This window comes from Zootoca vivipara, chromosome 2 (genome assembly GCF_963506605.1).
Source record: "Zootoca vivipara chromosome 2, rZooViv1.1, whole genome shotgun sequence".
Taxonomy (NCBI): domain Eukaryota; kingdom Metazoa; phylum Chordata; class Lepidosauria; order Squamata; family Lacertidae; genus Zootoca; species Zootoca vivipara.
This window is the reverse complement of record NC_083277.1, coordinates 116,914,647-116,935,839: the sequence shown is the minus strand read 5'-3', so window position 1 is coordinate 116,935,839 and position 21,193 is coordinate 116,914,647. Positions and strand designations below refer to the sequence as shown.

The 21,193-nt window shown below is 45.3% G+C and overlaps 1 protein-coding gene across 1 annotated transcript; it reads left to right on the top strand.

Moving 5' to 3' along the window:
• Window positions 1-6,319: 6,319 nt before the first annotated feature.
• LOC118081544 (keratin, type II cytoskeletal 4-like) lies at window positions 6,320-17,454 on the top strand. The gene is made up of 8 exons (XM_060271070.1): window positions 6,320-6,475; window positions 7,293-7,504; window positions 9,843-9,903; window positions 11,606-11,701; window positions 14,360-14,524; window positions 15,004-15,129; window positions 15,765-15,985; window positions 17,412-17,454. The coding sequence occupies exons 1-8, from the start codon at window positions 6,320-6,322 to the stop codon at window positions 17,452-17,454; spliced, it is 1,080 nt and encodes a 359-aa protein (XP_060127053.1).
• Window positions 17,455-21,193: the final 3,739 nt, after the last annotated feature.

Sequence of the window (21,193 nt, the reverse complement as noted above, 5' to 3'; positions counted from 1 at the left end):
AAAACCATCTGGGGGCCACAGGGTCCCCATCCCTGAGTTGGGAGTAGAGAGTAGCTAGCCCCTTCTTCGTAATGGAGGCAAACTGAGACACACAGCGACACATGATTTTAAAAGAGAGGATTATATTTAACTCGGACAACTCTACAGTATATTCTTTAATCCACATTACTCTAATTTACTTGCATATATTATGGTGCAATAAATTTATTCCACTCCCCCTCCCCCAATTCCATTTATATTTTTTCCTGCTTAGCCAGTGGGAAACTTGCATTCATTTAAACAAAGCCAAGGTTTCATTTTGTCTTTGCGAATTAAACAACGTGTAAGTCATCGGAGGACAGAGGAGCTTGGCATGTATGCAATCTCTGCCAGACCAGAATGAGATGCATTGCGGTTTACATCTCTTCCTTAATTTGTTTAATCTGCATAAGCAGATCTAAGATACAGATGCCAGGCATGTTAATGTGATTTTGGAAATGGGTGCTGTTATGTACAGTGGTACCTCGGTTTACGAACACCTCGGTTTACGAACTTTCGGTTTACGAACTATCCTAACCCGGAAGTTAGTAAACCGAGGTGCCGGAGGTCTACTGAGCGTCCGATGCCTTCGGGGAGGCCGGGCCTTCGCTCCGATGCCTCCTGGAGTCCCGCAGCGAAGGCCCGGCCTCCCTGAAGGCATCGGAGCAAAGGCCAAACCTCCCCAAAGGCATCGGAGCGTCGGATACCTTCGGGGAGGCTGGGGCTTCGCTCCGATGCCTTTGCGGAGGCCGGGGAGCGTTTCCGTGACTGGGCTGCAGTCACGAAAGTGCTCCCCGGCCTCCACAAAAGCATCGGAGCAAAGCCCCAGCCTCCGGAAGGCATCGGAGGCTGGGGCTTCGCTCCGATGCCTTTGCAGAGGCCGGGGACCGCTTTCGCGGCTGCAGCCCAGTCGCGGAAACGCTCCCCGGCCTCCGTGAAGGCATCGGAGCAAAGCGGTTAATCCGTTCTAGGGGGTGTTTTTCCTCATCTAGAACGGATTAATCAACTTCCCATTACTTTCAATGGGAAAGTTCACTTCGGTTTACGAACACTTCGGTTTATGAACAGACTTCTGGAACCAATTGTGTTCGTAAACCGAGGTTCCACTGTATATAGAAATGAGCAAACCAGTGATATTTTAGGGAACAGGCTAGCAGGCAGGGCCCATTACGTACATTATAGGTGCCCAAAAGGTAAAGCTAAAGGACCCCTGACAGTTAAGTCCAGTCGCGAATGACTCTGGGGTTGTGGTGCTCATCTCACTGAGGGAGCCGACATTTGTCTGCAGACAGTTTTTCCAGGTCATGTGCCAGCACTAAGCCGCTTCTGGCGAAACCAGAGCAGTGCACAGAGAAGCCGTTTACCTTTCCGCTGGAGCGGTACCTATTTATCTACTTGCACCTTGACGTGATTTCGAATTGCTAGGTTGGCAGGAGTTGGGACCAAACAACGGGAGCTCACCCGTTCAAACTGCCAACCTTCTGATTGGCAAGCCCTAGGCTCAGTTGTTTAGACCACAGCCCTCACAAAACATTGTTGCTGAATGTGGGTGGGGTTTTTTTAATCTTATATTTTAGAAATGTACACCCAGTTTTTTTCCTTTATTTTTTTTTGGGGGGGGCAAGAGAGTGGGACCCTAAGCTATAGCTTGTTTAGCTTATATGTAAATCTGGCACTGTCTGTTACACTTCCTGGACATTTGGAAATGCTAGTCCTTTTTGAGTGTGGGTTCTTTCAGTTGATGGCCATGATCTCTGGAACTGGAAACAAATGTGCTTTGGCACTGGTCAAAATGTCAACAAATGAACAAAGCAAAGGATGGCACAGTGACCACAATGCCCTAAAGGTAATGTCATTTTGCTGTTGCCTGCAGAATCCTTTCACAGCATGGTAATGGTGCGAAGCTGCATCCTCACACCAAACTCTGGAGTCACCACCAAAATGAATGAATGAAGTCTTCAGCAACTCCCATTGGGTCTAAGGGCCAATTCATATACACAGCATAAGTGCATACATGATCCGTGTGGTTATGGAGTGCAGGAAGGAGACACCTTCCCCACCACAAGTATAACCTACAATGAGAAGCAGGGTGGGTGTGCATTTTGGCTCTGGTGCTCCTGACAGGTCATATTTTGTGGGATAATATGGCTGGGATTAATGATGTGGCTAAACCAGGAAGGAGAGAGAAGCAGCTGCCAAGTGGGAGCTCGTGTCAAAGCAGCAGCAAAACTGAGGGTGGGGGTAATGACTTGGAGACTGGAGGGGAAATGTGAATACTTGTACGTACGATTATAACCCTAGACTAGTTAGCTAGCTAGCTAACCCTAGTGACTGGGAGTGGCCGCCGGGACCACATAACACCGGTCCTGAGAGATCTACACTGGCTCTCAGTACGTTTCCGAGCACAGTTCAAAGTGTTGGTACTGACCTTTAAAGCCCTAAACGGCCTTGGTCCTGTATACCTGAAGGAGCGTCTCCACCCCCATCATTCAGCCCGGACACTGAGATCCAGCACCGAGGGCCTTCTGGCGGTTCCCTCGTTGCGAGAGGTGAGGTTGCAGGGAACCAGACAGAGGGCCTTCTCGGTAGTGGCACCCGCCCTGTGGAACGCCCTCCCAGCAGATGTCAAGACAATAAGCAACTATTTTACTTTTAGAAGACAACTGACGAAGTTTTTAATGTTTGATGCTGTACTGTTTTTAATATTCGGTTGGAAGCTGCCCAGAGTGGCTGGGGAAACCCAGCCAGATGGGCGGGGTATAAATAATAAATTATTATTATTATATGTAAAAACATGTACAGCTAGAACAATTTTTGAGTGATGGGGAGAAATCCCACTAGCATATCTGGAAACTCTGCCAGGGTGCCCACCAATCGGAAGTAGTGCTGGTGACAAGCCCCCTCCCCCCAGGCAGGCAATGAATTCACAACAAGAGGGACATACACCTCTATGACCACATACCCAACCAGAATGGCAATGGCCCCATTCCATCAGCCACCACTGTCAGTCTCCAGGTATTCCTACTGGCAGCAGTTCAATACACCTTCTGTTACTCACAAGTACCATTTTGGAGCACCACACACAAAAGAGAAGCCCCATCAGGAAAAGCACTGCATGGATCAAACAGACCTTTTGTTCCACCAACTCTTCTGGCAACTCCTGTGACCAACTCTTGCTATTTTGTCCTATAGACAGACCTGCCAAGAAGTATCTCAACATTGTCCCTCACAGGACACATTCACACATTTAAAGCACTTTGAGCAGTCATGGGAGTTGTGGTTTGTTAAGGATGAGACCCCTAGATTCCTCTCACAAAGTTACAATTCGCAGAGTTCCCCGAGAAGAAAAAGTTGCTTGTTAAGTCACATCTGGAAACTGTAGCTCACTTTCCCTATCCTGGTTTGCTATATCCCGGCTTCCTCAACCTCGGCCCTCCAGATGTTTTTGGCCTACAACTCCCATGATCCCTAGCTAGCAGGATCAGTGGTCAGGGATGCTGGGAATTGTAGTCTCAAAACATTTGGAGGGCCGAGGTTGAGGAAGCCTGCTATATCCGCTATTGCTGATAGTTGGACCCGTTTAGGATTCAGCATAGCTCTTTGACCAGACCAGCTCTGTTCCTTCCCAGCTCCAGATTAGGAGAGTGGATTGCTCTGTTAGTCCAATGCAGCTGAACAACCAAAACTCTTGTGGAACCTTACTGACCACCAGATGACCATCAAGTGTTAATACTGTATGGCATAAGCTTTCATGGGTCACATTCACACAACTCATTTAAAGCACTTAAGCAGTCATGGCTTTCCTACAGTCTTGGGAGCTGTAGGTTGTTAAGTGTACTGAGAGTTATTTCCTTCATAGGGGATTGCAGCTCTGGAAGGGCAAGGGCTGGTTCTACCTTTGCACATTCATGTGATGGGACAAAAGAGTGTGGCTGGCTGCGAAATTTGACTAGATCCAGGGAATGGTGCCCTACAGAAAGTGTTGGACCACAGCCCTCATCATACCTGATCATGAGCCACACTAGCAGTGGCTGATGGGAGCTGGAGTCCAACAAAATATGGAGGGCACCATACTGGTCAGCCCTGAACTAGACTTTTGCCTCTCTCACACACAATTCCAGGCCTCAAAGTCACCCAATGGAACTGCTCAGCAGTTGATCTGGTACTGATGAAAGAATTATAATTAGCCCATAGAATGTTACGACTTTCCCTTCACAATGAAGTATAATTAACATAAAGAATTCATCATCAGAGTTTGTTGGTAATTACCGTGAGCTTAGATGTCTCACTCCATGCTTCATTATAGTTCTGAGAAGTAGCATAAAAACGTAAATGGCGTAATTGACAGTAGATCAATACAACATATGAGATCAAAGGGCATAATAAAACAGCAGGTAACAATAGCCATTCATAAAAAGTCAAATTAACTCGAGTCATTATTTACCCGACAGAGGGATCCAATAACATTTGACATACTTCTGAGTAATCATGCACATTGGATTGTGCAATACATCATCTTCCGTTTCTCTCTATAGAAAAATGTTTGTGATGGCAAGCATTGTGCAACAAATTCTATACGTTAGGAGGAGCACGGAATCATTCCTCCCCCCCCCCCGCACCCGGCAAATGAAGTTGCTGAATTATACAATTGGCAGACCTTGGGGTCTCAAATTTCAGTAGTACCCTGTGCAACACCAAAATTTGGCATCCCTGCCTCTCACCTTCCATGCTACATCATAGTTGCGGTGTCCCTGAGACTCTGCCCCAAACTGATTGCACTCCCCTAAATCTGCTTCTGAATTACAGCTCCCATCATTCCTAGCAAGCACAGCCAATGGCCAGGGATGATGGGAGTGGCCAGGGGTGCCAACTTGAATGAAATATTGGAGGGGGCAGGAAAGTCCTGCCTCACATAATCAATCATTTTATGCAGTGCACACACACCATTCGAATGACAATGCCCATCAACTTTTGGGGGCGGCCCCCTCAAATATTTTGTTGGGAGGGGGTGAAGACCCCTTGACCCCTAGCAGTTGTCTCCTATGGGAGTGGCAGTTCTGAAAATCTCTGGAATGCCAAAGGTTCCTCACACCTTCTATACATGATGGTTCCAAAGTATGTCTCAGTATGTTCAGCAAAGGTTACTCTCCAATTAGTAGCCATAATCTAACACACACACTAATAACAAACAGAAAACACACATGAACACATATGTGCCATGGTCACATCCACAATGCACACTGAAAGCACATAGAAAGCACAGGCCTTCCCCCCTAAAATGCTGGTAATTGTAGAGTGTTAAGGATGCTGGAAATTGTGGGATGGGGGTGGGGAGAGAATATGAGCCACTATTTTGGGTCCATGTACCCCAGAACCATGTGTCTCATGTACCCCAGTGGTTCTCCAAGGCCTCAAATGGTCTTTTTCAGCTGTGCAACCAGAGAATTTTTAAATGAAAGATACCAGGAATTAAAGCAATAGCCTTATAGATCCACAACACGTGATACTGTTCTTCCACCAAACCGCAGATGATCCCATGGCAATCTTCATTGGCCGTATTGGTTGGGCCAGTGACTTCTGCCCAGGCCCAAATCAGAAGCAATCCACAATCTTGACACCTAAGATAATTATTATTTTGACACGGAACTATGCTTTGCCCTATTTTTGTCCCTGTATTCTTTTGAGTACAACTCTCCAGCACTTTTGATATAACAGTAATGTATACAAAGGTGTTCTCTCCCATAATAAAGTAAAAAGAGCCAGAGATATTGATGTCAGACCATGAAGATCCCTTTTGGGATAACATTTTTACCTAAACTGTAATTAGAGTTAGGAGGCAGATTAATTAAACAATATCCTCTCATGACGATCTTGCAAGCCATGCATTTTTTTGTTTTTTTTTGTAATTTATTTTTGAGTTCTCTTCTGCGCTTAGCACTGTGTTTTGCTGGCGGGCATGCCAGCCACAGGAGTCCTGATGTAACCCTTTTGCAACCAAGCCCAGTTCCTCCAACACATAAAAGAGAGGCCAGCTCCAAGGTCTTCCATCACAGCTGCTGGGTCTCCATCTCTACATCTTCCTCTGCAGTCGCGTCCACAACAATAAGGCAACATGAGCCGTCAGCTCTTAGCAGGCAGACAACATGCCAGAAGCCCCTTCACCAAACTCTCCACAAGTAACTCAGCCTCCCGGTTTCATCCTGGCAGCTACAGAAGCAGAAGTATGTCTAGGATTAGTGGAAGAACAACATTGCTGTGTGGAGGCTACAAGAGTGGCAACTGCGGAGCTGATGGTCCAAGCATGCATAGAAGATACAGCATCCATGGGGTACATGTTGACCAACATCTGCTGGAGCCTTTCCACGTAGACATCTGCCCTGAGATCCAGAAAGTGAGACAACAGGAAATGGAGCAGATGAAGAACCTTAACAGCCAATTTGCTGATTTCATTGATAAGGTGAGATCAGAATGGGAGGCTTTCGTTCCACCACCAGACTATTGCCATAGCCAGTGCTGCTGGGAATCATTCAAGTAATGTTTAGCCTGGTCCTGGTATCTGCAATAGGTGCAGCTGTTGGGTTAAGACTCCTTGTCCTTGTACAATGGTGAAACTGGTGCCATACCCCTTATTCCTGGAACAAATCTCAGGCCCAACCCTTGCATGCAGCACCATCACTCCTTCGACACTGATTTCATCAATATGGTGACCACTGAGGTGCACTGCTAGAGTCCATGAGTTGCAGGATCTCTTCCAGCCTTGTGCTGTAGCATCTATAGGTGGGATGGATCATTGCTAGACCTCTTCTTCCTGACAGTCCTTAAAGCGTACTAGTAAAAGATCTATCATCTGAATCAAGTAGCAATTATTTCCACGCGAAAGTTTTACCAAAGTTGACCAAAAAGTGATTAGTTAGCCAAGTACCGTACTTTTGTTATAAACTAGTAACTTGGGTGGACTTATTTGCAAGGTTGATTTAAAGCCTTGGAAAACAGTTGGCATATGTTTGCCTTAATCTTTTCTATGCACTAAGCAAACCTTTTTAAATATATAGATTAATCCTTGTTTTGATCTCTTTGCTTCTGATATTCTCACAAAGGCCTTTCTTTTCTTAGCTAGCTGCACCAATCCATTTTGTACCTTTGCTAAACCACTAAATTTGCAGCCACGTTGTAATACAGATGTACCCTGTGAAACAGTATGAGCACTAAGCATTGCTAGGTAATATCTCAAAATCTTATTCATATCTATTCATTTGCTTTATGTTGGATTTCAGGTGCAGTGCTTGGAACAGAAGAACCAGCTGCTTGCAACCAAATGGTCCTTCCTACAGAAACAAGCCAAACCACCCACAAAATGTCTGAAATCTATTTTCGAGCAGTTCATTTGCAACCTGAAGAAGCAGCTGGATCATTTGCTGTGCGAGAAGGGAAAACTGGAGACTGATTGTGAGTGTTCAAAAGAGGAGGCTGAGGACTGCAAGTGCAGGTGAGTTGACATGTTCATGGAATCGGCTGTTCTGGAATTGTGCAAAGAAAGGAAATGATGGCCCTAAGAATGTAAAATAGACATCCCCAAACTGCGGCCCTCCAGATAATTTGGCCTACAACACCCATGATCCCTAGCTCACAGGACCAGTGGTCAGGGATGATGGGAATTGTAGTCCAAAACATCTGGAGGGCTGAAGTTTGGGGATGCCTGATATAAAGGGTTTTCCATCTTTTCTCCATAAATTGGATTTTGTCCTTCATAAATGGAGACTTAACAGAACTGTGCTTCTCCTCTGCACACTTTTGTTTCTCTCCGGTTTTTGGAATGAATTAAGACTCTGTAAAGGGGACACATGTGGTGCTGTGGTGCAAGCCTTGGGCTTGCTGATTGGAAGGTTGGCAGTTCGAATCCCCGTGACAGGGTGAGCTCCCATTGTTCGGTCCCAGCTCCTGCCAACCTAGCAGTTCAAAAGCACGTCAAAGTGCAAGTAGATAAATAGGTACCACTCCAACGGGAAGGTAACGGGCGTTTCCGTGCGCTGCTCTGGTTTCGCCAGAAGCAGCTTAGTCATACTGGCCATATGACCCGGAAAAACTGTCTGTGGACAAACATCAGCTCCCTCGGCCAGTAAAGCAAGATGAGCGCCACAACCCCAAAGTCGTTCGCGACTGGACTTAACTGTCAGGGCAGGGTCCTTTACCTTTACCTTTTTAAGACTCTCTAGGGGAGCATCTGAATTTGCTGTATATTAAGTCAGATCATTGGTTTATCAAATTCAGTATCTCAAAGACGTCCAGCACAGGTCTTTCCCAGTCCCTTAGATTCCCTTAACAGAAGATGGCAAGGACTGAATCCAGGATCATTCACATAGACAGCATGTTCCACTTGGCAAACTCCAAGGAATGAATTGCAACACACAGTCACGTTTTATTAAGTGACCACCATGAGATTGAACAAACATGTGAATCCTCGAAGTACAGCATATCTGAAGGAGGAAATAAGCCACATTCATAGTGTTCTTATATAGAATTAGTCCAATACTTCTAGCCCACTATTGCCAACCACTGCGGTAAATAATGTGGTGCTTTCAGATGTCATTGGATTACAATGGAAACACCATCCAGGCCAGGAAATCCACTTATCCCTGATAAATGGGGAAATCCTCTGTAGTTAGTACCCAGTAGTGGCTGGTGTGGTGGGCACTGGTCACCTGGCTTCCTAATGCCACATCACTGCCAGTTACCAATAGGAAGGGACCAGGCAGTGGTGAGCTCAGTGCAGAGGGAGTATCAGATTGTCAGCAGGGCATTGCGAGTTCACCATCATGGTGAGCACGATTTGCGGTGGGGGCTAATCAAACCACTCCTCAGTCCAAAGGTGGGGGCATGAGTGGTCACTCCTCTGTTGCTGGGCAAATTCCGATGTTGCGATTTTTGTTGGGTCAGCCCCCTGGGTTTAAAAGCAAAGGAAAGAGGTTTCTTTTTCTCTTTGGCTGCGTTTCGGATCCCCACCCTCCCTCCGCTGTTTTTTAGGCCTCTGTGTTGACATTGCTGTGACTTCAGCGCCGCCTGTATTCAGGGGCTGGTAGGAATTTTTTCCATTTGGCTGATTGGCTGGTGCCATCTGGTTTTTCGCCTACTGCACAGCAAATAAGTCACAACTTGTAAGGTTGGCGGTTAGGCATTGGTTATTGGTTGTATTTGGGGTCTGTTGACTTCGTTGGCCCCTTGTGTTAATGCCTGAGTTAGGGGAAATTCCAGTCAGGAATACAGGGGCTCTATGCAGTGTCCATATCCCCGGTAGGGGACCAGCAACATGCATGGGCCCCTGGGAGCCTGAGGGGAGAGGGGAGAGCCTATTGGACCCGACTCCCTGTCTCTCCCTGTAGGGTTTCCCCTTGTTGACAAGGCAAGTTTATTTCTGTCCTTAGGTGACAGTTGGAGAACCAATGCCTACACAACCACTCACTGGTTTGATTTGTATTCAATAAAGTTGTGGCCAAATTCATGCCAAAAACCATTAAACTAAAATTCTGTCTATGGTGTGAGTTATTTGAGGGGTGGTTTGGGGGACCTCCACACGCAAATGCCTCTGACCAGTGGCTGCTGGGTAGCAGCAGTGGGGGAATGCTATTGTTCTCATATCCTACTTGCGGGAGTCCAGAGACATGGAGTCTACTTGTGGAGTCCATGCTGTGGGAACTGGATGCTGGACTCGCTGGGCCTTCGCCCTAATTCAGCTGGGCTCATAATATGTTCTTCTGTTCTTAGTAGTGAGTGAATTACTGAACTGATCACCACCCCTTTGTAGTTTCATTTTTATTCATACCTTACAGGTATGAAGAGAAAGCAAACCAACGCTGTGCTGCAGAGAACAAATTTGGAGAACTGAAGAAGGTAAGAAGAAGAAGTCATTTGTATAATAATAATAATAATAATAATAATAATAATAATAATAATAAATTTATTATTTATACCCCGCCCATCTGACTGGTTTTCCCCAGCCACTCTGGGCAGCTTCCAACAAAATATTAAAAACACAATAAAACAGGTATAGTCTGATGAAACATTTCAATTAAAAATAATGAGGTTTTCTCCTCACTTCAGAAATATCTATGTTTTAAAAATGAGAAATCTCCCCATTTCATTTTTTTAATAACTCAGTTTTGTTTGTTGCCGTCATCACCATCTGACAGCCCTCGATCTTGCTTCCTCCCAGCTCAGTAGGCTGCCAGGTGAAGGGATGGAGACCATGGTTTATGGATTATTGGGACCCTATCAGACATCATTTTTATTATGCATTTATGATTATTTGTAGTCATGATACTATTGGGACAGCCACCTGTGATTGTGTTTGCAAAATACTCTTTGTACCTGCAAGGGTTTTGGGGTAGTCAAACTGTTTCACTTCCAATCAATGCATATCCTGAAATCGCTTGGCAAAATCCCGTACCTTTTTAGATCGCAAACATTCTGCTTTATTTCCGTCTTTTATTACATTGTAACCCCTTTGGACAGCAATTACGTGGCAGCACTGGGCCCCCAAGACTCTGTTCATGCATTTCTGTGCTGTCACCCTTTCCATGTTAGCCATACAGAGAACAGTCTCATTGAAATTAATGGACATGACTAACTTAAGTCCATTAATTTAAATAGGTCTACTCTGAGTAAAACAGTGTTGGCTACAGTTCTTGAGCCCCTTGGAGAAAAAGGTCAGACATAAATGCAATAAGTAAATAAAAAGGAGTTGTGAAATTAGACCAAGGACCTATGCATAGCTGCCAAGTCCCGGTTAGAAAAATACGGGATTAGCAGCGCCAGCACCAGAAGTCCAGACATGCGTAGAAGCAACTTCCGGTGCCGGCGCTGCCCGATTTCTGGTGCCCAGACAAGGGCAGAGCGGCACCAGAAGAAATCCAGGGGAATTACGGGATATTTCGCCATTTGCGATGACAGCGGGAAATGGCTTTAAAAATGGGGGTTTCCTGGTGAAAACGGGAGACTTGGCAGCTATGGACCTATGTAAGATTGTTAATTCAAGACAGTAGAAAACAGCTCAGTCAGAAGAGCATGAGACTTAATCTCAGGGTTGTGGGGGTTCAAGCCTCATGTTGGGCAAAAGTATCCTGCATTGCAGGGGGTTGGACTAGTAGGTGACTCTTGTGGTCTTTTCCAACTCTACAGTTCTATGATTCTATAAAATGGATTTACACTCTATAAAATGTTTCATAGGTTTGTTCATGTAAGCACACTTTAGGTCATGGGTAGGCAAACTAAGGCCCTGGGGCCGGATCCAGCCCATTCGCCTTCTAAATCCGGCCCGCGGATGGTCCAGGAGTCAGCGTGTTTTTACATGGGTAGAATGTGCCTTTTTATTTAAAATGCACCTCTGGGTTATCTGTGGGGCATACAAATTTGTTCATTCCCTCCCCCCAAAAATATATATATAGTCCGGCCCCCCACAAGGTCTGAGGCACAGTGGACCAGCCCCGTGCTGAAAAAGTTTGCTGACCCCTGCTCTAGGTGTTTTTGCCCCCTTTCCTTTGAAACCATATCTAAACAGTAGAATATAAATAACAGGGAAATGTCATCCTTGCAGGATAGAGACTGTGTCGTTTTGACCAATGCAGAGCTGGAGATACAAGTCAGTCTCCTCTCCCAAGAGATCGAGTTCCTGAGATGCATATATCTGAAGGTAAGTAAGGAGACATCCCATGCAAAGACACCCCATATTATCTCTACTTCACCTATATATCTCAAGGTGCCATTCAAATCCTAGTAAGTACAGAAGACGAAATGGACATGGGGGAGGGGGAAGGCTTCCTGAATCTGATTAGCAAATTCCTAAAGCTGGTCTGAATGGAGCAGAGCTGCAAATGGTGGTCTCCACCCTCACAAGAAAAGGTCAAGAGTATCCAAATCTAGTCAAGTTATCGTTGAACTTAACGCAAAAAAAATAAAATAAAAGCCTTAAGTACCTCCCTCCCTCCCTCCCTCCCTCCCTGTTAGTGAGTCATCATCATTTAGATCCCTAATAACTCATTGCCATAATGACACCCAAAATTGTTTGCCTGAGGTTGCTGCCTCATTTTGCCTAATGATAGGGCCGGCTCTGTAAATTCCAGTGGTTGGCTGACATGTTAGTGGGCATCTTGGTCTACCTAGCCTGGATTTGCAAGTGAATTAGGCCTACTTTCAGGTTACAATGAAGATTTCTGAGCAGTGTTATTATGATATACAGTGGTGCCTCGCTAGATGAATTTAATTCGTTCCACGGGTCTTTTCTTATAATGAAAAAATTGTCTAGCGAATCCCATAGGAATGCATTGGATTTTTATTTTATTTTTGCCCATAGGAATGCATTAATTTAATTTCAATGCATTCCTATGGGAAACCGCGATTCGCTAGATGAATTTTTCATAAAACGGATTCGTCTAGCGAGGCAACCTCCGCTAGAAAAAACCTTTCGTTAAGCGGAAATTTCGTTAAGCAGGGCATTCGTTAAGCGAGGCACCACTGTATTAAAATTGTTAAGACTCTTGCTATGCAAAAAAGTCTCCAAGCGACTTACAGCATAGTCAAAAGCATAAGCATAGGTACATTGCAATATAAACACATTTGCACAAAAACACATGCAATTCATAGCAACCACAAAGCAACCACACCCAGTGCTCCCCCCCCCAAAAAATAGGTGCCAGTACTCACCATGAAGCTGCTACAGTAAGTGCCATACTTTTTAACAACAAAAGAGGTGCTGGTACTGCGTACCCTTGAAGGGACCTTGGTCCCCCGGGAGTTGACTCCTATGGACCCATTAGTCCAGGCTTCCTCAACCTCGACCCTCCAGATGTTTGGAGACTACAATTCCCATCATCCCTGACCACTGGTCCTGCTAGCTACGGTAGGGATCATGGGAGGTGTAGGCCAAAAACACCTGGAGGGCCGAGTTTGAGGAAGCCTGCATTAGTCTATCTAGCTCAATATTGCCTACACTGACTGACAGCAGCAATCCAGTTTTTAAGATAGGGGGTGGTTCTAGTCCTACCTGGAGATGCCAGAGACTCAATAAAGCAGATGATCTACCACTTTGTTCCAGTGCTTCCTTTAACAGGGCATCTATAGTTCTAGTCCAGGCATCCCCAAACTTCGGCCCTCCAGATGTTTTGGACTACAATTCCCATCTTCCCCGACCACTGGTCCTGTTAGCTAGGGATCATGGGAGTTGTAGGCCAAAACATCTGGAGGGCTGCAGTTTGGGGATGCCTGTTCTAGTCCAACTAAAGATAGTTGCACTTAAGTCAACAGGTTAAAGCAATTGTATTGACTTAAGCCTGATTGGCCTCAGCAACATCTAAGGGTAGTTAACTTCATTTATTACTTTAATGAGTTTATAAGGTGCTCTTCAGGTAGACACTTCCCAGAGTGGCTACCAACATTTAAAAACATGTGAACTACAGATACAAATTATAAAACAAAACAAGACAGTAGCAGCAGAGATTTTAAGAAAGCAAAAAAAGCCCAGATGATACTGTATAAATTTAAAAAAAAAAAAAGAAGACTTTGGACCATTCCGTTAGATTTTTTTTAAAAAATTCCATCAATGAATGTTTAAAACTGCCTTATACCAAGTGTTTATACCAACCAACAGCAGCTATCTGGGATTTCAGAGAAGGGACTCTTCCAACCCTACCTAGAGATGCCAAGGATTGAACCTGGGACCTTTTGCATGCAAAGCCACATGCCTCAACCCTGGACCTTCCAAGCAGCCCCTCCCCACACCCACATCCCAAGTAGCTTGGGCTACATACCAGCAGCAAAATAATGTCATTGTAGCTCATCAAAAGCTGGGGGCACGGAGGGAAGTTTTACCCGACACTGAAATGATGCCAGCGTAGTTACTAAGCAGACCTCACTGGTGAGTGTGTTCCCTGAAAAGGAACCCTTGTCATCTTCCTCGAAGCCTCCCTCAGATGAAGATCTTTTTTTCCATATATATTTTCCCTCTAGAAAGCTGTGCTTGGGCCCAGTCCTCACCTGCATGCTCATTGCCTAAAGCACCACACATGTGTGAATGAGTGGCTGCAGATTAACCAACCCAAACTCCAACTAAAAGGCAATGCTTTGCACTGACGTCAATTCACATGTTCAGCTAAGAGTCACCACAAAGAGCTGAGCAAGGAAGTAATAGCTCAAGCAATGTGTTTGCCCATGTGAACCAGGTGCTAGCATTTGCACCTGCTTTACAGATTTGCCTTGTTACAACTCGAGCAAAGTTAGCAGAGAGAAAGAAGTACAGTATTTTAGATAAGGTTGTAAAGAACAAATGATGATGCATTTGGGTCAATACACTTAGGAGGAAGCTCAACTGGACCATCACACTGGAGATTTGGATGTGGTTGTGAAAATGGACAACAGCAGGGGTTTAGACATGGACAGCATTATTGCCATCCTCAGGGAAGAGTACAAAGAAATTGTCCAGAGGAGCAAAGCCGAGGCAGATGCCTTTTACCAAAACAAGGTAGGTGCTGAAACAAGGTGGGCGTTGAAGCTTAAACAAAACGTCACAAATTCAAAAAGTGGTCTATTAAAGAAAAAAAGTCTTAATGACACAAGTACTATGCAATCATGATAGGGGATACTCATTTGCTGAAATATTTCAGGTTGCCCTCATCCTTCACAAATATTTCTCTGGATGCTTTTTATATCTTCTCTATTTGTAGCATTGTAAGAATGGGGTTCTTTATTTTGTCCATTGACTTGTAGCTGTATAAAGCTATATAAACTGCCAGGACGTCAGTTCAAGTGGATGAGTGTGGCTGGGGTGGGGTGGGGGCTCAGAAGGAAGGGCGGGGGGGAGGGGCTATCATTGCCACCCTCCCAGAACCTGCTGCATGAGGTGGCTGTTTCACTCTGCCTGACCTGGTCCTATGCTCTGTGCATCTGATCTCTCTCATTATAGCTGCTCTTGCTAAACAGCCACCATGTTTATACCCTTAGTATGAAGAGGCTCAAAGCAAGAGATGCTGCTTCAAGGGAGACCTGAAGAAATACAAGCAGCAGATTTCAGAACTTACAAGGAGGATTGAGAAGCTTCAGTGTGAAATTCAGAGTGTGCAAAAGGAGGTAAGTTTGGTGGTGTACAGGTCAGGCAACAAGATTTTGAAAATTTGGCAGCAGCAGCAGCAACAACAACAACAACAACAACAACTCTACATAAGACCAGTGCTTTTTTCCTCCTTAAAAAAATGTTTAAGGGTACTTTCATTTTCTTACTCATATTGAAACACTTGCCCCTCAATGAGGCCAAACTTAGATTCACAAAATGTTTAGGGGAATGTATACCCCTGTGTCCCCCCAGAAAAAAACACTGCATAAGACTACACATGCAATACAATTTTGTATAAAGTAGTTTATTATTTCTTAATTGTTTCTGTTGCACAATCTGAATAGCTATGAGTAGTATGGTGAATATAGGCAAGACTTAGAGTTAGACCAAGCAGAGATCACAACAAGACCACTTCCAACAGCTGGAATAATTTCTCTTTTAGCAAACAGTCATAAAATTCCTTCTGAGCAAATAGCTATAAAAATAATTTGTTTGTGGCCAAAGGGACTAGCAGGGACTAGTCCAAATTTCTGATGGAGAAACTGAGCCACTGCACAACCACCCCAAATCTGTACACTGAAGGGTTTTGCGATCTGGTTATCTAGCACAAGGAAATGAAGGCTAACCTGACCATCTTCTGTAATCACTGCAGAATGATGAGCTGCAGAAGGCCGTCTGTGATGGGACGGAAGGTGGTGACTGTGCCCTGAAAGATGCTCAGGAGAAATATGCTGAGTTGGTGGAGGCCCTTCGGAATGGCAAAGACGAACTGGCATGCCTGGTGTGTGACTACCAGGAGCTACTGAATACAAAGCTTGCCCTAGATATTGAGATTGCAGCCTACAAAAGCTTGCTGGAAGGGGAAGAGGAGAGGTGAGCCTGCAAACTGTTGGGAGAGTAATGGCAGTGGGATCACAATGAAAAGTTATGTTAACAGAAAATTAACCAAGGGTTAACACGGGTGGCACTGTGGTCTAAACCACAAAGCCTAGGGCTTGCCAATCGGAAGGTCAGCGGATTGAATCCCCGCGATGGGGTGAGCTCCTGTTGCTCGGTCCCTGCTCCTGCCAACCTAGCTGTTCGAAAGCACGTCAAAGTGCAAGTAGATAAATAGGTGGGAAGGTAAACGGTGTTTCTGTGCACTGCTCTGTTTCGCCAGAAGTGGCATAGTTATGCTAGCCACATGACCTGGAAGCTGTATGCTAGCTCCCTCGGCCTGTAAAGCGAGATGAGCACCGCAACCCCAGAGTCGTCCGCAACTGGACCTAACGGTCAGGGGTCCCTTTATCTTTACCTTTAACTAAGGGTTAATTTGCACTTAGTGATCTCAAAGCAGTAAATGGGTGTAATATTTGGAGTCATTCAGAATACAGAGTTTTGGTTGCATCCAGAGAATCCTGGCTGCAAATGGAGTTCATAAAATGAGGGCCCTCAAACTGGTTCTCAGAACTCTCCCCAGGACATGCCCACTCCTACAGGACTCACCCTCTCTGAGTACTGAGTTGTGTCCTTGAAGCATCATAATGCCTCTTCCTTTCCTGGATGGAGGTGCGTGTGCGTGTGTGTGTGTGTGTACAGAAGCCTCTGGCTTCTGCGTGGCTGGAATGTAACTTACTTTACTGAATTAAGAGTCACACCCATTGCTCTGCCCACTTTTCCATCTGGCACAACCCACCACTGATATACACCCCACCTCCAGAAGTTGCCCAAGACTGAATGCACCCTTTGGACTACTACTACTACTACTAATTATTATTATTATTATTATTATTATTATTATTATTATTATTTATTTATTTATTCCTTGTACCCCACCTATCTGGCCGGGCCTCTGCAACCACTCTGGGCAGCTTCCAACAGGATATTAAAAACACAATAAAACATCAGACATAAAAAACTTCCCTAAACAGGGCTGCCTTCAGATGTCTTCTAAAAATCAAATACCGGTAGTTGTTTATTTCCTTGACATCTGGTGGGAGGGCATTCCACAGGGTGGGCACCACTACCAAGAAGGCCCTCTGCCTGGTTCCCTGTAAGCTCACTTCTCACAGGGAGGGAACTGTCAGGGGGCCCTCAGAGCTGGACCTCAGTGTCTGGGCTGGACAATGGGAGTGCAGACACTCCTTCAGGTATACTGATCCGAGCCCATTTAGGGCTTTAAAGCTCAGCACCAACACTTTGAATTGTGCTCGGTCCCCCAAACTTGATCTTTTAATAAACATCTGAAGATGTGATTTGGGGATTATGTGTCTGTAATCGAAGGAGAATGTACTATATTCTTTTATCTTTGCCCACACAGGATGTCCAAAGATTGTGCAAACTCAGTCAGCATATGTAAGTAGCCTTCCTTGTTCTTTTATCCTGTTCTTTGCAGATCAGAATCCATGTTTCATGCCCCAAAGAAGTTTGGTGCCCCAATAACCACTGCATGTGTTTCCTTTCCAGCTGTAGCCAATGCCCCATGCACTTCCCAAAATGCTGCAAAACCAGGAGGTGAATGCTGTCCAAAGGAGGTCGATGCTTGTGGATCCGAAAGCTTAAGAGTTGCAGCGTCTGCTTTCAGATGCAACCAGAACAGGCGTCAAAGGGGAAGGCACTCCACTGGGTACCAAAGGTCAAGCAGAGCTAAGGCTAAGTAAGACTTCACTAAGAATATGGTCAGGTTTAACGTCAACGATTCCACCCGCCATTTCTCAAATAGCAGGAAGGGGAAGCTTATCTAGGTTCTTGGTGATGTGGGTAGAGCTGGCTAAAGCAACAAGGGTTGGGCTACAGATACTCAGGGACACTGTGCACATTATGCAGCAACAAGAAGGGAAGCTATTGGATTCCAAGAAAACACAAAATTTGGTCGTTCTGCCTCTGACAGAGTAAGTCACATCATAGTGGGGGCTCACTGGCATGAAACAGAGCCAGAACAGTCTGTCACATGTAAATTACGGGGGAGAATTTTGATTCAGTTCTTATTTATGCCTGAATCTATCAAATTTGGATTTTCCAAAATAATATGAGAACTGAAACCCAGCCATCCTTCAAAATTCCCACTTAGTTGAATTTTGCAATGCAGTTCTCCAAATGAACATATCAGTGACAGTTACATACCGTGTTTCTCGTGTGTGTGTGTGTGTGTGTGTGTGTGTGTGTGTGTGTGTGTGGAGAGAGAGAAAGAGAGAGAAAAAATCACTATAAAATTCTGTGCAATTTTGGGGATGATTAAAACATTCACAAATTGCTGCAGAAATGTGGAGAACTGAACTCAAGATTGTAAAAACGTAAAACTGAGAGAACCAAAATTGAGAGATGCTTCTTTTCCTAGTCACATGTCTGAAAGGTTCCAGGCATGTAATCAACCTTACTGTGCATGTGCAGAGACCTCCCCTGCCAATGAGGGCATCATGCCATCCATGTGCCAAGGTTGGTAACAATGTTGCCCAATTCCTGCACTTGAGCAGTGAGACCCACTGCTTCCCGGAAACCACCAAAACACAACAGTCATATTCAAGCAAACCATATGCACATTCTGTCAATATGTTAGCAGAGAATTAGGATCGAAATGACTCATCTTGCCCCCAGGATTATGTCCTCTGATTTACTCCACCCCTGGGCATCCACACATAGAGCCTGGATAGCTGCAAAGAGGGAATCTTCATGTATACAGCTGTACCCATGAAGACTCCCTCCATACAGATATCTGTGCTAGGTGTGAGGACGCCATGTTGAGGGCAGAGCTTGTCGGTGCAGCCCTACTCCCCAATTCACACATGGGTAGAACATGTAATTGTTTCCCCTGAACAGAACTACGGAAAGTGGACAGTGGACATTCATCCACTGAAACTGGGCTTCTAAAGTCCCAGAGAGATTCTGGAACATTATGTTGTTGGGGGGGGTTGTAAATGCACCCCCAGAATTTTCTCCATAGCTTATGAAAACCAAATCTTCCAAGCCGCAATATCTGGATCAGCTCTGTAAAGGAGCAATATATGCCACTACCTCATAAAAGTAGCTTTTTAAGGCATTGTGATCTAGTACACCAGGCATAGGCAACCTTCGGCCCTCCAGATGTTTTGGCCTACAATTCCCATGATCCCTAGCTAACAGGACCAGTGGTCAGGGATGCCTGTAGTACACAGTTTCCCTGGTCCGGGTAGCAGCTGGATAGGGAATCGCATGCACTACAAACGGGGCTGCACACAGATAGCCCAGTAATCAAAGATAGAGTCTCACCAATCAGCTGTTGAAAGGTGGAGCTGGAGAGCCTGGATTCAGTCTCCCAACCTTCCTTTCTCCAACAGACGTCTGGTTAGTGAGATGACAGCTTTGTTTAGCAGACTGTGTGCGCACAACTCTGTTTTTTTCTGTGTGTGTGTATTATCTGCTGGGCCTGAGTCAGTGTGCCTAATACAGGCTTCACCAGCCTGTTGCCCATCAGATGCTTTGAACTACAACTCCCACCAGGCCCTTCTGGGTTGATGGGAGCCATAGTTCCAAACTTCTGGGAGGCACCAGGTGGCGAAGGCTGGTGTAATATAATGTTGAATGTGTGTAATTTGAAAGGCAACAAGGGATTGGAAAGTTCAAGCACCAGTACTGTTTTCTGTAAAAGATCCTGTATGCTTTCTTTATTTCTTTCTTTGCTCATTGCTGTAGTTTTCTGTATTATAGCCAATAAACTGTCATGGGGAAAAGCACATTTTGTTGTACTTTATTTTTATTTAATACATTTGTGCCTCACTCTGCCTCCTCAGGAATGGTGCACATAGCACTACTTAATATAGTTATTATATTTCTCGTTGTCATAAGAACATAAGGAGAGCCTGCTGGATGAGGCCAATGGCCCACGCAAACCAGCATCCTGTTCTCACAGTGGCCAGCCAAATGAATGCTATAAACCAGGGGTCCCCAAAATAAGGCCCGGGGCCCGGATGCGGCCCAATCGCCTTCTCAATCTGGCCCGCGGACGGTCCAGGAATCGGCATGTTTTTACATGAGTAGAATGTGTGCTTTTATTTAAAATGCATCTCTGGGTTATTTGTGGGGCATTCATTCATATTTTTCCCCAAAATATAGTCCGGCCCCCCACAAGGTCTGAGGGACAGTGGACCGACCCCTGCTGAAGAAGGTTGCTGACCCCTGCTATAAACCCTCAGGCAGGATCTGGCACAAGAGCACTTTCCCGCTTGGTTTCCAGAAACTCATATTCAGAAACATAACTGTCCCCAGCCCATGGAGGCAGAGCAAGGCCATCATGGATAGTAGCCACCGATAGACCTCTATTCCATGAATTGGTTTAAACCGTTATTCAAGGATCATCATCATTGTCAGTGTGTGTGTGTGTGTGTTCATGGATAAATGAATGTGTCTGTGTGTATATACCTCTGCACAAACAACCTGTTTTTTACCATCCTTCACCCCAGAGTGGTTTGCGTTTAAAAAATAAAATAAAAAGGAGGGTTTTTTTTTAAAAAAAGGGAGGGTGTTACAGCTGAAAAGGAGCGCTCCTTTGCTGCACTGTCACCTACTTCACTTCTGGGATAGGTGGCACTTGGCAGTTTTATTCATCCATGCATTGCATTTATATCCCTTCTTTCTTCCAATGAGCCCAAGGTGCCACACATGGTTTGCCCACCCCACTTTATCCTCACAACAATGCTGTGAGGTAGGTTAGACTGGGGGACAGCGGACTCAGATATACAGCTGCAAATAAAACACTTTAAGTGTGTCGTGGTGCTAAACCACAGAGCCTAGGGCTTGCCGAACGGAAGGTCTGCGGTTCAAATCCCTGTGACGGGGTGAGCTCCCGTTGCTCGGTCCCTGCTCCTGCCCACCCAGCATTTCAAAAGCATGTCAAAGTGCAAGTAGATAAATAGGTACCGCTCTGGCGGGAAGGTAAACGGCGTTCTCTGGTTTGCCAGAAGCAGCTTAGTCATGCTGGCCACATGACTCAGAAAAACTGTCTGCGGACAAATGCCGGCTCCCTCGGCCAGTAAAGCGAGATGAGCGCCACAACCCCAGAGTCGTTCGCGACTGGGCTTAACTGTCAGGGGTCCTTTACCTTTTTAAAGTATACAAATGTGTCACTAG